The 18,642-nt window shown below is 42.7% G+C and overlaps 1 protein-coding gene across 4 annotated transcripts in view; it reads right to left on the bottom strand.

The window, feature by feature from the left end:
- Window positions 1-18,642, bottom strand: part of TPM4 (tropomyosin 4) — a 152,558-nt gene that overhangs the window by 9,424 nt on the left and 124,492 nt on the right. For all 4 annotated transcript variants that reach the window (XM_082259961.1, XM_082259960.1, XM_082259962.1 and 1 more), the window contains 2 exons: window positions 9,788-9,905; window positions 4,371-4,441 (listed from right to left, as the gene is read on the bottom strand). In XM_082259961.1, the coding sequence (XP_082116087.1) occupies window positions 4,371-4,441; window positions 9,788-9,905 (189 nt within the window). The remainder of the gene's footprint in view (window positions 1-4,370; window positions 4,442-9,787; window positions 9,906-18,642) is intronic.

Raw genomic sequence — 18,642 nt, 5'->3', positions numbered from 1 at the left:
TTTGCTCAGCAGGGGATCTGCACGCTGATCACCTGCTGAGCAGAGTGGGTGGACAACAGGTCCGCATCCACTCAGTTTATGCAGAGCGGACACTGAAACAGCCCACTCTGTTCTATAGGCAGTCTGGTGTAAACAGACCAGCTGTCCATTTACACCCAACCACCCAACTTCCACTAGGCATGATGGGAATTGTAGTTCCTGAACAACTGGAGGGCCATAGTTTGAAGACCCCTAGCTTAGACAGAGGGGGATGGATTCCCTTCCATTTTTTTTTGGGCAGACTGGAACATTTTAGAGATAGGTGGGTGTACATGTACACAAGTCCATTTATACCCACCAATCCATAAGAATACACGAACCATCCAATCGAATCAGCCTGAAAAACTGACAGGCAGACCTGATCGGATCCCCCGTGTGAAAGGAGCCTTAATCTCTTTTGCTCCTCTTAGCTTTTTCTTTACCACTGAACATGTTTTTGTGTGAAAAGTGAAAAAAAATAAATCGGTCGCTCCTGGTAGAAATCCAGTAACCTCATAAGTTTCACTGCTCTTTGCTGATTGTCATCAGTTAGCATTACTCGTAGCGCACTCTATAGACTACTAAACACCCACCCAAGTTAGGAGGAACAGAAGAGAAGAGGGAAAAATGCTCTTTAGTCTTGTTCTAGGATGACCATGCTGCTCCTCCGTATAGTACAGTAACCCTAGGCATTCACCCTATGTTAGGGAGTGTGTTACTGGCATGGTTACCAAGTAAAAATGGGAAAAAAAAAAGAAAACGAATGCAGCCACCGCAGTTACATAGTTAGTCAGGTTGAAAAAAAAAAAAAAAAACACAAGTCCATCTGGCTCAGCCAATGGAAAAAAAAAAACAGAAAAGCAATTCCAACCTTACAATCCCATATACACAATCCTAAACGCGCAGTTGATCCAGAGGGAGGTGAAAAACCCCAGCAAAGCATGATCCACTTTGCTACAGCAGGGGGAAAAAAAGTTTCCTTCCTGATCACCCGAGAAGCAATCGGATATTCCCTGGATCAACTTTACCTATAAATATTAGTATCCAGTTATATTATTTACACCTAGGAACTAACCCAGGCCTTTTTTTTAAAGCAATCTAGTGAGCTGGCCAGAACCACCTCTGGAGGGAGTCTATTCCACATTTTCACAGCTCTTACAGTGAAGAAACCTTTCCGTATTTGAAGACCAAATCTATTTTCCTCTAGATGTAAAGAGTGCCCCTTATCCTCTGTGTTGACTTTAAAGTGAATAACTCAACACCAAGTTCACTATATGGACCCCTTCTGTATTTATACATGTTGATCATATCCCCCCTTAATCTCCTCTTCTCAAGAGAGAATAAATTCAGTTCCTCTAATCTTCCCTCATAGCTGAGCTCCTCCATGCCTCTTATCAGTTTGGTTGCCCTTCTCTGCACTTTCTCTCCAGTTCCCCGATATCCTTTTTAAGAACTGGTGCCCAAAACTGAACTACATATTCCAGATGAGGTCTTACTAATGATTTGTACAGGTGTAAAATGATATCTCTCTCTCTGGAGTCCATGCCTCTCTTAATACAAGAAAGGACTTTGCTTGCTTTGAAAACAAACTTGGCATTGCATGCTATTATTAAGCTTAGGATCTACCAGAACACCCAGATCCTTCTCCACTATGGATTGCCCCAGTTGTACTCCTCCTAGTATGTATGATTCGTGCATATTCTTAGCCCCCAAGTGCATAACTTTACATTTATCAACATTAAACCTCATTTTCCACATAGTTGCCCAATGAAACAGTGCATTGAGGTCGGCTTGTAAGTTGGAGACATCCTGTAAGGAAGTTATTCCACTGAAAAGCTTGGTGTCTAAGAATTGTAAGCTGAAATATATTACATTTTTGCTGTTGGGGTCAAGTACACGTTAAAAACTAAAGCACCAGGCTCATTTGTGAAGAGCAAATAAAACAATTTACTACATGGGTTTAATTTTTTTTTTTTTTTTTTTTTACACGCTTATGTCCCCAACTAACTTGTTTTTATGTAACTCTTCTGAGATATTTAAAAGCTAAAAACAAAATATTTTTAACCCTACAGCTTTAGTGACCCAAGTTGCATGCAATGAAATATGTCCCACATTGTGCAGCTAGCTGGATCCTGGAGAAATCTTCACTGCAGGGATCTCGGTCCTCCACCCAGCTTTGAAAGTTCAATACTGCAGTGGTTAATCACTTTGGGTCTCCGGGTTGAATTGAACAGAAAAACTCCCAAGGGGCACACGCCCCCTCCATTGAGGAATGTTCTCTCACTGCAAGTAACAATTGCTGAATGGGAGAGACAATGCTATCATTCATCAGACTCTTCCCTATTTAGAGATTGTGTTACAGGCAGTGAAAGAACTTTTCAACAGAGGAGGTGGTGGGTACCAGTTGGGCACCTTTTCTATTGAAGTCAGCCCGGAGAACCAAACCACTGCAGCGCCTGAAGTATAGAGACAGGAAGGCGGACAGGCATCCGTGCAGTGCAGATTTCTCCAGGATCCAGTTTCCTGCACGAAACGGGACACCATTTATCACAGGGAAGTTAGGTCACTAAAGCTGTAAAAGGTCAAAACCATTTTTAGCTAAAATACAGCTTAAACACCAGATAATGCTGTTTTTATTGTAGTCTTAAGATGTTGTACAAGACAAATATAAATGTCTCTTTGGTTCCCCAACAGAGAACACCACAAGACCACAAAAGTGTGCGCATGTGTTGAATAAGCAATATATAGCACTCCATGCCAACACCAAGCAGCCAGATCTAAGATTCATTGTTGGATTTCTCAAGGATGTTTATGGGTCGACAAATAGTGAAAAAAAAAATAGGGGTCCACAGCGTAAAAAACAAAACAAAAAAAAAAAAAAAACACCACACAAAACAAAAATCAGCAGACCAGTAAGTGACAGGCCAGTTAAAAAAAGTGAATCAAAAAAAATTGTCTTACAGTAAAATCCTTTTCTCTGAGGTTCATTGACAGACACAGCTCCAGAATCTTCTTGATCATTGGGTTATGCTGCCCCCTACAGGAGGACACTAGGCAGGAAAAAAAACTTTACCACACCTATAGGGCAGTCCCAGGGGGTATACTCCCACTTCCTGCTATAGGCATTCAGTTTTGTTGCAAGCAGTGTCAGAAGAACAAATAACCCAACTCCCCAATAGAGGGGTGCGTGCTGTGTCAGTCAATGAAAATCAGAGAAAAGGATTTTACCGCAAGGAAATTTTCTCTTTCGTTCATTGACGGACACAGCTCCAGAATCTTGACCACTGGGACATCCCAAAGTAGTGTCAAACATGAGGGGTGGGAAAAACTGCAGAAAAAATTCTCAAAGGCTAAACCCAGCCAACCAGGTAACATGGAGCTCAACCAGGAACAACTGGGGCTCACCTGAAAAACAATACACCCTCAAAGAGGACCAGGTCCTCTCAAACATCGGCCTGCAAAACCTTGCGCCCAAAAGCAGCATCTGCAGATGCCAACACATCTACCTTGTAAAATTTTGTTAAAGTGTGCACAGACGACCAGGTGGCCACCTTGCCAACCTTCATCACTGACGCCTGATGGCGGAAGGCTCAGGAGGCAATAAGCACCCACGTAGAATGCGCCTTAACAGGGAAAGGAGGAACCTGACCCTTGATTGAATAGGCCTGGACTACTGTCTGTCTGATCCATCTGGAAATGGTTGTGGCAGACGTGGCCAACCCCTTACGAGGTCCATCCGTAAGGACAAAAGGGGAGTCCGATTTCCTAAATGACTTGGTTGCCGCCAGGTACACCCTGATCACCAGATCCAGAGAATGCAAGGCAATCTCCTTAGGATGCTTAGGACACAGGGAAGGCAACACAATGTCTTCATTCAGATGGAAACAAGAGGCAACCTTATGGAAGGAACGACTGACAAGGCAGAAAATAACTGAATTCCTATAGCAGGAAGTGGGTGTATACCCCCAGGGTTGCCCCATACTCATGGTAAAGTTTTTTCCAGCCTAGTGTCCTACTCCTGTAGGGAGCAGCATAACCCTATGGTCAAGAAGATTCTGGAGCTGTATCTGTCAATGAATGAAAGAGAAAAAAAAAAAAAAAAAAAGAAGAAGAAGTAGCACAGTGATCATTGCTTGCACATTTTGATTGCTTTACCCCACTTGATTGATCTTTGCTTTGTTGCCTTTAGTTATTTAATTTAAAAAAAAAAAAGGGAATACTGTTGTGAAGGAGAACTGATGGTAGTAGTATGCATCACAGCAAGTTCATCCAATATACCAACAATATTCAAAGATCAGTGCAAATGGAAAAACAAACAAACCAAAAAAAAAAACAAAAAAAAAAAAACTTACAGTTCAGAGACTTCGGCTCGCTCCTCTGCTCTCTCCAGCTCACCCTCAAGTATAACCAATTTACGAGCCACCTGCACAGAAAATGATAAGAAGCAGGTAAAGGTTGGAATAAGAAAAAAAAAAACATTGTAAAGATTATATGATCTGCAAAAAGAAAACCTACACAGTGTTACAACAAGGCACATATGCTGCCAATAGTTATTGCTTTTTTATTTCATGATTTTCTCACGTGTTGTATATTGCTGTAGACGAGCACTGAAAACATAAGGAATTATACTTCTGTTTTACATTATTCTGCCACTAAAGAGCAATCAATAGCTAAAGATAAGCAGAAAAGTGCATTGAGAGGTTACATTTCTCTGTGATTTGACACTGTGGACAACCATTCAAGACTGTGATAATGCGCCATTTACCATTACAAAATTAAACCAGATCTGCACAGAGCTATCTGTAAAGTAAATGGAATTTTCTTCTACATATTTCCTTTACGACTTTGTATAACACAGATCATGTTGGCGAATTATATGAAATACTGGACAAACACAATACAACCCAACATTTAGGCCCCTTTCACACATGCTGTCCGTTTGTCATCCATCTTTTGATGGATCAAAAACGGACATCAATGCATCTCTATGGAAAAACGGATGTAAATGGATGATCTATATACATCAGTTTACATCCGCTTTTTTTTTTTTTTTTTAACTGATCAAAGCTCTATTTTTCTTCCGTTAATAAACAGATCGGACGAAAAACGGATGTAAAACTTACAAATGGTCAGTTTTTCATCTGTTTTTGCATTGGTAGTGCATGTAAACAAAAAAACTGATGAGCACTGATGAAAAACTGATGAATACTTCTTCCATTTTGACGTGACTTAACTGATGAAATGAAAGGTCTGCATGTGTGAAAGGGCCTTACTCTTTAGCTTTAACATACTGGGCTGTTCAGTCTTTCTACAGACTGCTTACAAAAGATGCGGGCTAGTCTAAAATCTTATATTACCTCAACCAGTTATAAGAGAATGTTTGAACTATAACCCCAAGGTGACAAAATCTGAAATTTGTTTTTCTTCTCCATTCTGATAGAGAAGAAAATGCTTACACACAACCCATCATCCTGTTTGCATTCTCGTTTTTCTTGGTGATTTCACTGAGAGCCAATTAAGGGACGATTTCAAAATTCACAAATTTTTCAGTCTTTTGACTTTTCATACTTCCATATCATGACAGATATGGCAAAACTGTTGGGCGGTTAGGTACTTTTTTTTGATTTTGGCCTTGATGCCTTTATTTTTGGAAGATGGATATTGACCATTTGGGAGATCGATATTAAGAGCGGGTTCAGTACTCTGATGCTAAACTCTAAACGCACAGTCTAATAGAATTCAATGGGTGCCACCCAAAACTGCAGGTAAACTGCACAAACAAGCTGCGGCCAATCTGCGATGGACTGGTGTGAACCCGCTCTTCGTTTCATTTGGGGTATTTGAGCAGGGATATATCCCAGTCAGTCATATGAGGGCAGGATAACTATAATTAGTTAAGTGGAAAGCTTTTCATGAGGAAATATTCCTCCAAAAAAAAGAACATAATACTCAGTTCAATATTTTATAGATGAAGCCAAACTCTCTATAGTGGTAAAGTAACAATGGTAAAGTGTCCAGATATATGCCAATTCTTTCAGAACTGTAATACACCTTCCAAAATGGGAAAAATTTGAGTAAAGTTTTAAACACACTCCACACATCTATACTTTTTTTTTTTTTTTTTTTACAAGGGGATTTTTGACTTACCAATAAATCCATTTTCCTAATGTTCTTTGACGGACACAGCTCCTGAAATTCTTAACCATTAGGTTATACTGCCCCCTACAGGAGTAGAACACAAGGCAGAAAAAAAAAAAAAAAAAAGTGTGGCTATGCCTATGGGCAGTCCCAGTGAGTATACTCCCTCTCTCTGCTATAGGTACTCAGTTTTGTTACAAGCAGTGTCAGAAGAATTACAACTCCACAGAGGGGTGGGTACTGTGTCCGTCAATGAACATCGGAGAAATGGAATTTAAGCAAGTCAAAAATCCCATATTTTCTTTCATTCATTGGCAGACACAGCTCCTGATATTCTTAACCATTGGGATGTCCCAAAGCAGTGAGGGGTGGGAACAGCAAAAAAAATTCCCAAGGCTAAACAGTAGCCAACCAGGCAACAGGAGCTCAACCAAAACAACTGGAGCTCACCTGAAAAAAAAAACAAAACAAAACAATACACCCTCAAAGAGGATCAGGTCCTCGCAACAGCAGCCTGCAAAACCTGCCAACACATCCACTTTATAAAATCTTATGAAAGTGTGCGCCGACAACCAGGTGGCCGCCTTGCAAACCTGCGTCACTGATGCTTAAAGGCCCAGGAAGCACTAAGCGTCTTAGTAGAGTGCGCCTTAACAGGGAAAAGAGAAACCTGACTCTTGATGGAATAGACCTGAATATCTGTCTGTCTGATCCATCTGGAAATGGATCAGGTGGAGAGATCTGCTCCAAAGACTCCATGAGTCACCAGAGGAACCCCACAAAATAGATGTAAAAACACTGCAAGGGACACCCTCACTGCGCTGGCAGCACCACCCAGTCCCCAGGCACAGAGCACCAAGCGATCCTCAGCAGAGAGGGAGATAACCCTACCAGACTCGCCACCCAGCAGAAACAGGCACCTGCAGCCACCAGGATAATTTGCACTGCAATCGCGGCGATCGGGAAGTAAAAGGATCCAGGAGTCAGCACTAGGGGATGAGGAGGGGCTCCCACCGCCAAAATCACCGTCCATAGGGCTCCACTGTCATGGCCGCCAATATTTTCAATGGCAAACCACTGCAAAATGGCCGCTGGACTACACAAACATTGTTGCCGTGAATAGAAACACAGGCCAAAACAAAATGGCGGCCCCACGCAGCACCACAAGGCTTTCAGGGACTCAGGAGGGATCCCTAGGCCTCAGGGACAGACCCAGGCAGGGCGGAGGCCCCTGGCAGAAGTCCCCACCAGGCACAACCCCCCCTCCACCGTACAGCCAATCCGATCTTCCGCGGTCGCCATCGGAGCACCCATCCATCGCCAGAATAGCACCCTGCTCCCACCCCGAGGTGGACCAGGCCACCCAAACAGCCCAAGCATAAGTGGGAGGGGGGGGGTGGTAGACAGATGAAATGGAAGTACCTGAAGGGAAGAAGAGGAATCCGGAGGCCCAACCGTCCCAAGGAGGGGCCCATGTCCACCCTAAAACCCTCCAGGGGGAGACAGCTACTCACCATACCAGGAACCGGGTGGGCACTGCTCCAGACAGAACCCCTCTCCATCTAAAATGGGGGGCTGTCGGCCAGGAGGAACGCTGTGACTTGGGCTGAGACCCGGTCATATGAGACCTCGCGAGGCGTTTAACTCCCAGGCCAGCCCCCATCCAGTGGGGCTATGTCGCGGCCGACCTAGTTTGGAGCTTAGGTCTGCACATGCTCGCTGGCCAGACTGGGGTGACCACTGGATCTAGATTATCCAGCCTGTCGCCCAGTTCGGCAGTTGATTGTAGATCTCACAGGAAAAATCCAGAAGAAAAAAAAAATTCTATCTAAAAAGAAAAAAATTGCCAGGACCAGAGATCCCAGCAAGGAACTAGGACCTTACTCCTGTCTAGGCAAAAAGAAAAGAAAAACTGAGTACCTATAGAAGGGAGAGGGATTATACCCCCTGGGACTGCCCATAGGTGTAGCCAGACTTTTTCTGCCCAGGGTCCTACTCACGTAGGGGGCAGTATAACCCAATTGTTAAGAATATCAGGAGCTGTGTCCGTCAATGAACGAAAGAGAAAGTAATATAAAAGTTGATTTGACTCTAGTGGGAAATAAGGTTTGCAATAGGGGCCCGTTTGAGAGGTCCTACATATGTGCAATATTAATGAATATTATTTATGAATATTATCACTAGAACTTAAGTGAAATCAGTGACACTAAGAGGGTGTTTCCCGTTCTTTCAAGCTGTCATTAAGATTTTGGCTTCCAGGAGGTGAAAATTGCAAGTGAGATCAAGGGATGTATATTATCTGGGGCAGGGGATAGTTTGTCTACTTCACTATGGGGCCAAGACAAGGAGGATAATTGTACTGCATAGAAAAGCCTAAAGTATATCCAATACCAAAAAAACTTTTCCCCCCAGTTTTGGAATTTATTTATGTAACTAAATCATCTGTTCATTTTTTGTTATTGGTTTATCCATTACACTTCACTTGCTGTCCTGCAGGTACAAATGTAAGGGCGGGAAAATAGTTCAGTTATCCTTTAATTAATGTTTCTGAAGGAGGCAAAGCATGTCAGATTTCTTTAGGCTAGGGCAGTGATGGCGAACCCTGGCACCCCAGATGTTTTGGAACTACATTTCCAATGATGCTCAACTACACTGCAGAGTGCATGAGCATCATGGGAAATGTAGTTCCAAAAATATCTGGGGTGCCAAGGTTCGCCATCACTGGGCTAGGGCAACTCCACTTTTTTTTTTTTATTTTAATAAAGAAAATCTCCTGCATCTAATACATTTTCAGGATGTCTGATCCCTGCTTCCCCCTGATCATTGTGGTCTGATCCTACATTGCTACTGTGTCCTATAGGAAAAAGAGGCTTGTGGAAGGAACTGGTGCAGAGCGGGCCAGGCATCCAAATTGTCCCAAGTGTGGTTCTTTAGTGGCTATAGGTCTTTAATACAGCAAATGATTGGAGGCACCACCCACCGGAGTGGTATTGATCTTTTACTGTAGGGTGCATTGTTTAAATTAAAAAAGTATGGCAATAGGGTCACTTTAAGGAGTTCTTGTTAGAACTATATCTTTGTCAAAGCATTTCTTTAAAGTCCATCTCTGGGATAAAACTATCCCCCCTTTCACTCCACTCTAACCAATTCCTGGCGGTATTAAGAAAAAAAAAAAAAAATGTGATGTGGACACTTCCTATTGGATGTCCAGTGACCGCCTCCTCTCGGGATCCAGAAGAGGAGTGACACCATTGCAAGGGGACAGAAGGGGACTGGCCAGAGAAGGACCATCCATCTGCAGTGCTGGTTTAGCGGCCCCCGGCACCTGGTCCCCCCCCCCCCCCCCCGAGGGCTAGTAATACTTGATTCACAAGGTAAGGAAAAATATAAAAAACTCTACAGGATGGGAATATTATTTAACTGTGAGTGGAACATATACTTGTATACAAGCTTGGTTGAGGCTGGACAATTTATAGTAATAAACAGGATAAAACCAAACTGTGCCCTGCTGTGCTGTGATTGTTCTGCCTATTTGAACAATTCACATAAAGTGTAAGATTTCGTTTTTGTAGCTTCTAAAGCAATTAAGGCTACCAGCATCTTGTCTCTCCCAACAATTAGACTTTCTCACCTCCTCATATTTGCGATCTGCTTCCTCTGCAATGTGTTTGGCTTCTTTGAGTTGCATTTCTTGAATTTCCATTTTTTCTTCATCCTTCATTGCTCTGTTCTCTATTACCTTCATACCTCTGAAATGGAGAAAGAAAAGCAAATTAAATTGATACTTAACAGATGATTACAGTTTTAAATCCAAAACGCATTATACAAGCAGTACTGGTAAAGCTGAACCCCAAGCAAGCCAATACATTTGCAGTTAAGAAGTGCGTCAAGGCAAAATAAAAGCACACCTTCTTCCTGCAAGGTAATGTTATAATGTGCTGGTATGCATCAAATACAAGCACATTATGAAAGACTTGCCTTGAAATGAAGCCCTCCAGCTGCATGCTGTCACCGCTGACAGGGCTTCCATCTTCTCCCAGTCTTCCTTTCAAGGCTCTGGTCGCTTCAATGGTCAGAGCAGCGATGAGGTCACTCCCACGCATGTGCGTACGAGTCTCGGCTGTGGCATGGAGCTCTGAAGGAACCGCACGAGTATGCTGTTCCCTTAGGGTGCATGTGCCAGTAACAACTTTATTATAAGCATAGCTGCAGGTACAAGTGTCCAATGAGTGTTTACGATCACTTTAAAGACTCTGCAAGGACAGAAAAATGCCTGCTAATGTGCCAGAAATGCATTTAGCTCCAAAGACCTGTAGTGGGCAGACAAAACATTTTTTTGTGCACTGAGCATGGTCAGCTCTGCTCATTGTTTTGCTAAACTACTTAACTCAGATCTCTGTAACAGACATATGCAACAGTTTTTTATTTATTTATTTTTTTTTTAGTAAATCTAAAAGAGAAGGATAGAGGCAGAGTCAATACCAAAACCATGAACATGGATACCAGAAGCCATCAAGTTGTTCTAAACAATAGAATTTAAAATCAAAGCCACAAAATCTTGGAAAACAATTCAAACATCTAAGTTTTAGAAAAATCATTGGGTGCAAATCTTATTGAACTACTAAAGCAGGGTATACAAAATTGATAAGATTCCTACATCAACACAAACAATGTGTGATGCAGGGATCTCTACTGCTGTGCTATTGTATTCTGACAGCGGGGCGGGGACTCACTACCCCACACCCCTCTGACATTGTTGTTAATGTGAGATACAAAGTTCCTTGCTCAAAAGTGTTTTTTTTTTTTTATTAGTGAAATCCATTCATTATTGTTAATGAGCGGGTTTGGTTCCAGTTCATTACAATGGATTTCCTAGCATAATAAAAGAGAAGACATAAACTATGTTGTAAAGTAAACATAAATCCTGAATAATAATAATAATAAAAGTGCAATAATATTTTCTTTGAATTCATTTACAACTCCCAAAATACATGCTACATGATTACAACACTTGGGAAATGGAAACGCATTTGAACAATGTGCTGTTGCCGGTACTGCATAAATGTATCTGATTAAACGTTCCCAAAATATTAAAGGTTTAATCTACCCATGCAAAGCAACCTTTGTAGGGCACAGTGGTGTAGTGGTTAGCACTTTCACCTAGCAGCAAGAGGGTCGCTGGTTCGAATCCCAACCACGACACTGCCTGCCTGGAGTTTGCATGTTCTCCCTGTACCTGCGTGGGTTTCCTCCCACCCTCCAAAGACATGCTGGTAGGTTAATTGGATCCTGTATAAAATTGGCCCTACTATGTATGTATGAATGCGAGTTAGGGACCTTAGATTGTAAGCTCCTTGGGGGCAGGGACTGATGTGAATGTGCAATGTATATGTAAAGCACTGCGTAAATTGACAGCGCTATACAAGAACCTGAAATAAAAAATATTATAAAAGATAGCTAGATAGATTTAAAGTGAATCAACTTTTTTCAATTAATCTTTCAGTTGGTGTATTATGTAAGGAGAGATTTTGACCACCTCCTCCCATTCTCCAGAGGTCAAAGGGGATGCCTCATCTCTCTCACTAAAGTTATGTATTAAAAGTGGTTGTAAAGCCTCAAGGTTTCTTTGGCCTGCTAAATCAGGGTCACAGGATTGCAAAACTAACTTCTCCAAGCTTTTTTTTTCCCCCATCTGGGACTGATGTGTGAACTTTGTCACCAGCCACTAAAAGAGTTAAATTTAAAGTGGTTGTAAAGGTCCAAGGTTTTTCACCTTTATACATTCCATGCATTAAGGTAAAAATCCTTCTGCTGCCCCCCCATCCCCCCTAAAGCTTACCTGAATCCCATCTCAATCCATCGATGTGCATAAGAGCAGCAGCTCTCCCAGGTCTCTTCCTCTTCATTGGCTGAGACCTCAACGGGAGTCCTTGGCTCCCACTACTGTCAATCACAGCCTGTGAGGCAATGAGAAGAGAGCAGGGAGGGGCAGAGCCACACTCAAAGTTGAGCAGGACCTCGGGAGCAAGACTGTTAAAGGTTCCCCATTGCAAGCCGCTTGCTATGGGGGCAATAGGCAGGAGGGAAGAGCTAGAAGAGCCAGCAGGGGGACCCAAGAAGGGGAAGATCGGGGTGCTCTGTGCAAAACTACTGCAGAGCATGGCATGTTTTCTATTTAAAAAAAAAAAAAAAAAAAATCTGCCTTTAATATTACATACTAAAAAAAGAAAAAAAAATTAAATGCAACTAAACCTTTGAGTGCACATCAACATTTTACATTCAGAGGGCTCCAAGTACATCTTAGTGTAACAGTGCTGACAATAATCCTGCAAAACCAGCTGTATCAGGGCGCTACACTCTACAATCAAAAGGGCTATTCAATGAAAGTAGTAAATAGGAATAAACCTATTTTTTTGTGAATGGGGTAAATGGCATATCACTGACAGATCTTCCTTATGTTGTATCTACCCTGGCAGAATTTGTGATTTTTTGGCCATTATTTAGAGAATATAAATAAACACAAAAACTTTTCTTTGGCTCCTTTCACACGGCCGCTCCGTGTGAAAGGTCCGCTGCGGGACTTTTTTTTTCCACGGAGCGGATGACATTTCTGTCATCCGCTCCATGTGCCCGCATATCATCCCATCCGTTTGCGGATGATATGCGGACATAATGTAAGTATATGGCACTGCGGATGTCAGCGGATGACACCGCTGACATCCGATTTTCCTTCCTTTCCGTTTTTTACACGGAAGGAAAAATGGGGTTCTGTTCCGTTCCAAAAAACGGAACAGAACTGACAGGAGGAAAATCGGGTGTCAGCGGATGGTATTCCGCTGACACCCGCAGTGCCACTTACATTATGTCCGCAAATCATCCGCAAACGGATTGGATGATTTGCGGACACACGGAGCGGCCGTGTGAAAGGACCCTTACACTCATGGTTAGTGTTTGGCTTAAGCCATTTATCAATAAACTTTGTTTACTCTTTTTAAATCACAATAACAGAAAATACCTAAATGACCCTGATCAAAAGTTTACATACCCTGGTGATTTTGGCCTGATGACATGCACACAAGTTGACACAAAGGGGTTTGAATGGCTATTAAAGGTAGCCATCCTCACCTGTGATCTGTTTGCTTGTAATTGGTGTGTGTGTGTGTGTGTGTGTGTATAAAAGGTCAAATGAGTTTCTGGACTCCTGACAGACCCTTGCATTTTTCATCCACTGCTGCACTGACATTTCTGGATTCTGAGTCATGGGGAAAGCAAAAGAATTGTCAAAGGATCTGCGGGAAAACATAGTTGAACTGTATAAAACAGTAAATGGATATAAAAAGATATCCAAGGAATTGAAAATGCCAATCAGCAGTGTTTATACTCTAATCAAGAAGTGGAAAATAAGGGGTTCTGTTGAAACCAAACCATGGTCAGGTAGACCAACTAAAATTTCAGCCACAACTGCCAGGAAAATTGTTCGGGATGCAAAGAAAACCCACATATAACTTCAGGTGAAATACAGGACTCTCTGAAAACATGTGGTGTGGCTGTTTCAAGATGCACAATAAGGAGGCACTTGAAGAAAGATGGGCTGCATGGTCGAGTCTCCAGAAGAAAGCAATTACTACGCAAATGCCACAAAGTATCCAGCTTACAATATGCCAAACAGCACAGAGACAAGCCTTAATCCTTCTGGCACAGTCATTTGGAGTGATGAGACCAAAATTGAGCTTTTTGGCCACAACCATAAACGCTACATTTGGAGAGGAGTCAACAAGGCCTATGATGAAGGTACACCATTCCTACTGTGAAACACGGAGGTGGATCGCTGATGTTTTGGGGATGTGTGAGCTAGAAAGAGGGACAGGAAATTGGTCAGAATTGATGGCAAGATGAATGCAGTATGCTATCAAAAAAATTCTGGAGGAAAATTTGCATTCATCAGCCCGGAAGCTGCGCATGGGAAGTACTTGGACATTCCAACAGGACAATGATCCTGAACACAAAGCCAAGTTAACCTGTCATTGGCTACAGAAGAATAAAGTGAAGGTTCTGGAGTGGCCATTTCAGTCTCCTGACCTCAATATCATTGAGCCACTCTGGGGAGATCTCAAAACGTGCTTTTCATGCAAGACAACCCAATAATTTACTGGAATTGGAGGCTTTGTGCCAGGAAGAATGGGCAGCTTTACCATCTGAGAAGATAAAGAGCCTCATCCACAAATGCCACAGAAGACTTCAAGCTGTCATTGATAATAAAGGGGGCAATACACGGTATTATTAACTGGGGTATGTAAACTTTTGATCAGGGTCATTTGGGTCATTTCTGTTGTCATTCGGATTTAAAAAGAGTAAACACAGTTGATTGATAATAAATGGCTTCAGCCAAACACTATCCATGAGTGAAAGAAAAGTTTTTGTGTTATTCATATTCTCTGAAAAATGGCCAAGAAATCATAAATTCGACCAAGGTATGTAAACCTATGAGCACAACTGTATATGGATTATGCAATATTCTGCTAAACAGCCAACTAAGATGCAAATGCAATTGCTGGTGTTCTCCAGATCTGTGTAGATTGGCATTTTTTAGGTTTACTCAATTTATATAATAAGCGGGTCTTTTTAGCTCTCTTGCTCTGTATGTAATGCGGAGGTCAGTATAATGATTTCCTGTCCTTTGATTTAATATTGGGTTACTGGTTAAAACAATGACAGGAATTTCATTTCTATATGGGAGCCTTAAACTATATCTAAACACAAGAATGAAAAATGTGCTTATTACCGCTTATGGAGTGGTGGCTGCATTAATTTTAGTTTTCAGAACTGTAGTTTCCTTATGATTTTCTGTAAACTAAAATCTCAATATTATTTTTCTTTTCAAGCCATCTTTTGTAAACTACAAATCCCCCCGTGTAATAAAGATAATGAAAGGAGGCCATATTTGTAGTCCAAATCGGGGGGACAACCACGTCTCCTCCATTGATATACACTGCTCAAAAAAATTGGATAAAAAAAAGGAACACTTTGAAAACGCATCAGATCTAAATGGGGAAAAATATCATGCTATATATCTATACTGATATGGATTGGGTAATGTGTTAGGAAAGAATTATGCCACAAGGTTTGATGGAAATGAAAATGATCACCCTACAGAGGGCTGAATTCCAAGACACCCCCAAAAATCAAAGTAAAAAAAATGATGCAGCAGGCTTGTTCATTTTGCCGAAATTTCATTGCAGCAACTCAAAATGGTACGCAGTCTGTATAGCCCCAATGTGCTTGTATGCATGCCTGACAACGTCGGGGCATGCTCCAAATGAGAGGACGGTTCGTGTCCTGGGGGTATTATCTCCCAGATCTGGACCAGGGCATCACTGAGCTCCTAAAAAGACCAAGGTGCAACCCGGCGGCGTCGGATGGACCAAAACATAATGTCCCAGAGGTCTTCTATTGGATTTAGGTCAGTCGATCGTAGGGGCCATTCAATTGTATCAATTCCTTCATTCTCCAGGAACTGGCTGCATACTCTTGACTCAGAAGGCCAGGCATTGTCGTGCACCAGGAGGAACCCGGGACCCACTGCACCAGCATAGGGTCTGACAATGGGTCCAAGGATTCCATCCCGATTCCTAATGGCAGTCAAGGTGCCATTGTCTAGCCTGTAGAAGTCTGTGCATTTCTCCATGGATATGCCAGGCCAGACCATTACTGACCCACTACCAAACCAGTCGTGCTTATTGCTACAGGCAGCATAACGTTCTCCGCAGCTTCCCCAGACCTTTTCACGTCTGTCACATGTGCTCAGGGTGAACCTGCTCATCTGTGAAAAGCACAGGGCACCAGTGGCAGACCTGCTAATTCTGGTGTTCAATGGCAAATGCCAATCGAGCTCCATGGTGCTGGGCAGTGAGCACAGGGCCCAACTAGTGCACCTGTTAATTTCATTACCACCAAAGCAGCTGAAACTGATTAACAACCCCCTCCGCTACTTAATTGACCAGATCAATATCCCAGGATTTTAATTACTTGATGCTTTACTCTGATTGAAAAATGTTCCTTTAACCACTTAAGCCCCGGAAGATTTTACCCCCATTCCGACCAGGGGGTATTTTGCGATTCGGCACTGCGTGACTTTAACGGACAATTGCGCGGTCGTGCGACGCTGTACCTAAACGAATTTGGCATCCTTTTTTTCCCACAAACAGAGCTTTCTTTTGGTGGTATTTGATCACCTGTGCGATTTTTTTGATCACGCGCTATAAACAAAAAAAGAGCGTCAATTTTGCAAAAATAGCAATATTTTTCACATTTTTTTATATGAAATTCCCCCAAAAAAAAATTAAAAAATCAAAATTTTTTTACTTTTTCGGCCAATTTGTTTTATGCTACCTATGTTTGGTAAAAAAAAAAAAAAAAAAAATCGCAAAAAGCGTATTTTGATTGGTTTGCGCAAAAGTTATTGCGTTTACTAACAAAGGGAAAGATTTCTGTCATTTTTGTTGTTTTTTTTTTTAACGTGTAATGGCGGCGATCTGCGATTTTTTTTGCGGTACTGCGACATTGGGGCGGACAGATCGGACCCTTGACTGACATTTGTGACACTTTTGGGGTTACCAGTGACATTTCTACAGTAATCAGTGCTATATATATGCACTGTTACTGTAAAAATACACTGGTAGTGAAGGGGTTAACTTTATTTGGGAGGGAGGGGCTGTGTGTATCCCTAGGGGCGTGCTTTCTACTGTGATTGGCTGGGGCTTGAGCTGTATGGACACTGATCAACGGATCTACATACTAGATCCGAGTGATCAGTATCCTAACAGCAAGGAGAATGACAGGTGGCTTGTTTACACAAGCTGCCTGACATTCTCCCTCTCCCCCGCCGATCGCCGAGTGACCGGCGGACATCGGGTCCGCTGGTCACACGCGCGGGGGGGGTCCGTGACCACGCGGGAGCGCGCCTCCGGGGGCGCGCGCTCGCTCCCTAGACCCTCACAAGCTAGTGACGTAGCCCTACGTCACTTTGCCTGTGAGGGGCTGACTGCCGACGTAGATCGGCGTTAGGCAGTCGGCAAGTGGTTAATTGTTTTGAGCAGTGTATTATGCCTTGTTTCCACTGAGCGGATCGGTTCGGTACGCTATTTTGAGTGTTTCCTTTATGAAGGTGGCCCATACAACCGAACCAAACCGCACCATTCCTGGTCCTCCTTCAGATGTAGGGCCATAGGAAATGGTAAGGTACGGTTAGGGCGGAGCTACTGGTGTCATACGAGACATTCCACTGATTGGCGGACAGGAAAATGTCAATGCTCACGTCAAACAAAAATCTCAGTCCAGATAATAGTCCGGACTTGCAGTGGAAACGCTCACCTGAATAGGCCGTACCATTATAACCCTTTCAAACTGTACCAACCCGAACCATTCCGCTCAGTAGAAACTTTTCCACTGCATGGAACCGAACGGTTCGGTTTGCTTTTGTGCTTTTTCACTGCTGGTACCACATGGTACGGTGTAGGAACGGTTCGGTACGGTGGCGCTTTTCCGCTGCATGGAACCGAACGGTACGGCTCTCAAAAACAGTACCACCTCGATTGTGGTTCCAAGAGGTACCATACCCGGTACCATATCCCACAATCCTTTGCATGCAGTCACTACTAGCCACTGATTGGTCAGAGAATCCCACCCACTAAAGTACTACTTTAGTGGAAAAGCAAACCATACCGCACCGAACCGTTCCAACACCGTACCATGCGGTACCAGCAGTGGAAAAGCAAACCTGGCCAAGCAGGGCCGAGTAGAGCCGAGCCGGTACATGCAGTGGAAAAGAGCCATTAGAGTGTGCACAGCCAATCACTCCAGGAGTGTTTTATTTAGACTAACAAGGTAAACAAAGAAAAAAAGCCTATAAAAAAAGAATGCAGCCACCACATTTAAGAAAATGGTAAGCTGAAACAAAAAAAAAAAAAAAAAAAAATTTGTTTTTGGCGGGGAAAAAAAAAAAAAAACCGACAACACACCTCATACAAAATACTTACCTTAAAAGGATAAAGTTCCCCTTTTGGAACATGTTGCATGTTCCACCTGTATTTAGGGTGGGACATGTTCCAGGTCCTGCTATCTCTTCCTCCAAATACCCAGTGTGACTGCGGACAGGGGATCTTCTCCCCACACCTGTTCTCACAAATTTATAAACAGAGTAGCCGTGCAGGGCTCTGGCCCAATGGCAGTGCAATTCATTCAGTGCCCTGTGAATGAATGAACTCCAAGTACTGTCATCCACTTTAGCAGACAGCTTTTGGTTCGAATGAATTGCGAAGAGAGTGAGAATATTTTCCCAGAAATTGTCTTTCAGCTAAACCTTTCTTACCCTTACAACAAACATGCTACAATAGGACCCAATGACAGACACGGTGGTCTCCCAACACTAAAAAAAAAAAGTCTCATCTGTTGATCTAGTCCACAGCAATCAGTTAACTGTTAGCTTTA

The sequence above is a fragment of the Pelophylax lessonae genome, assembly GCF_965119305.1.
Source record: "Pelophylax lessonae genome assembly, chromosome: 1".
NCBI lineage: Eukaryota > Metazoa > Chordata > Amphibia > Anura > Ranidae > Pelophylax > Pelophylax lessonae.
Note: the sequence above shows the minus strand (reverse complement) of the source record. Positions and strands in the feature narration are given on the sequence as shown.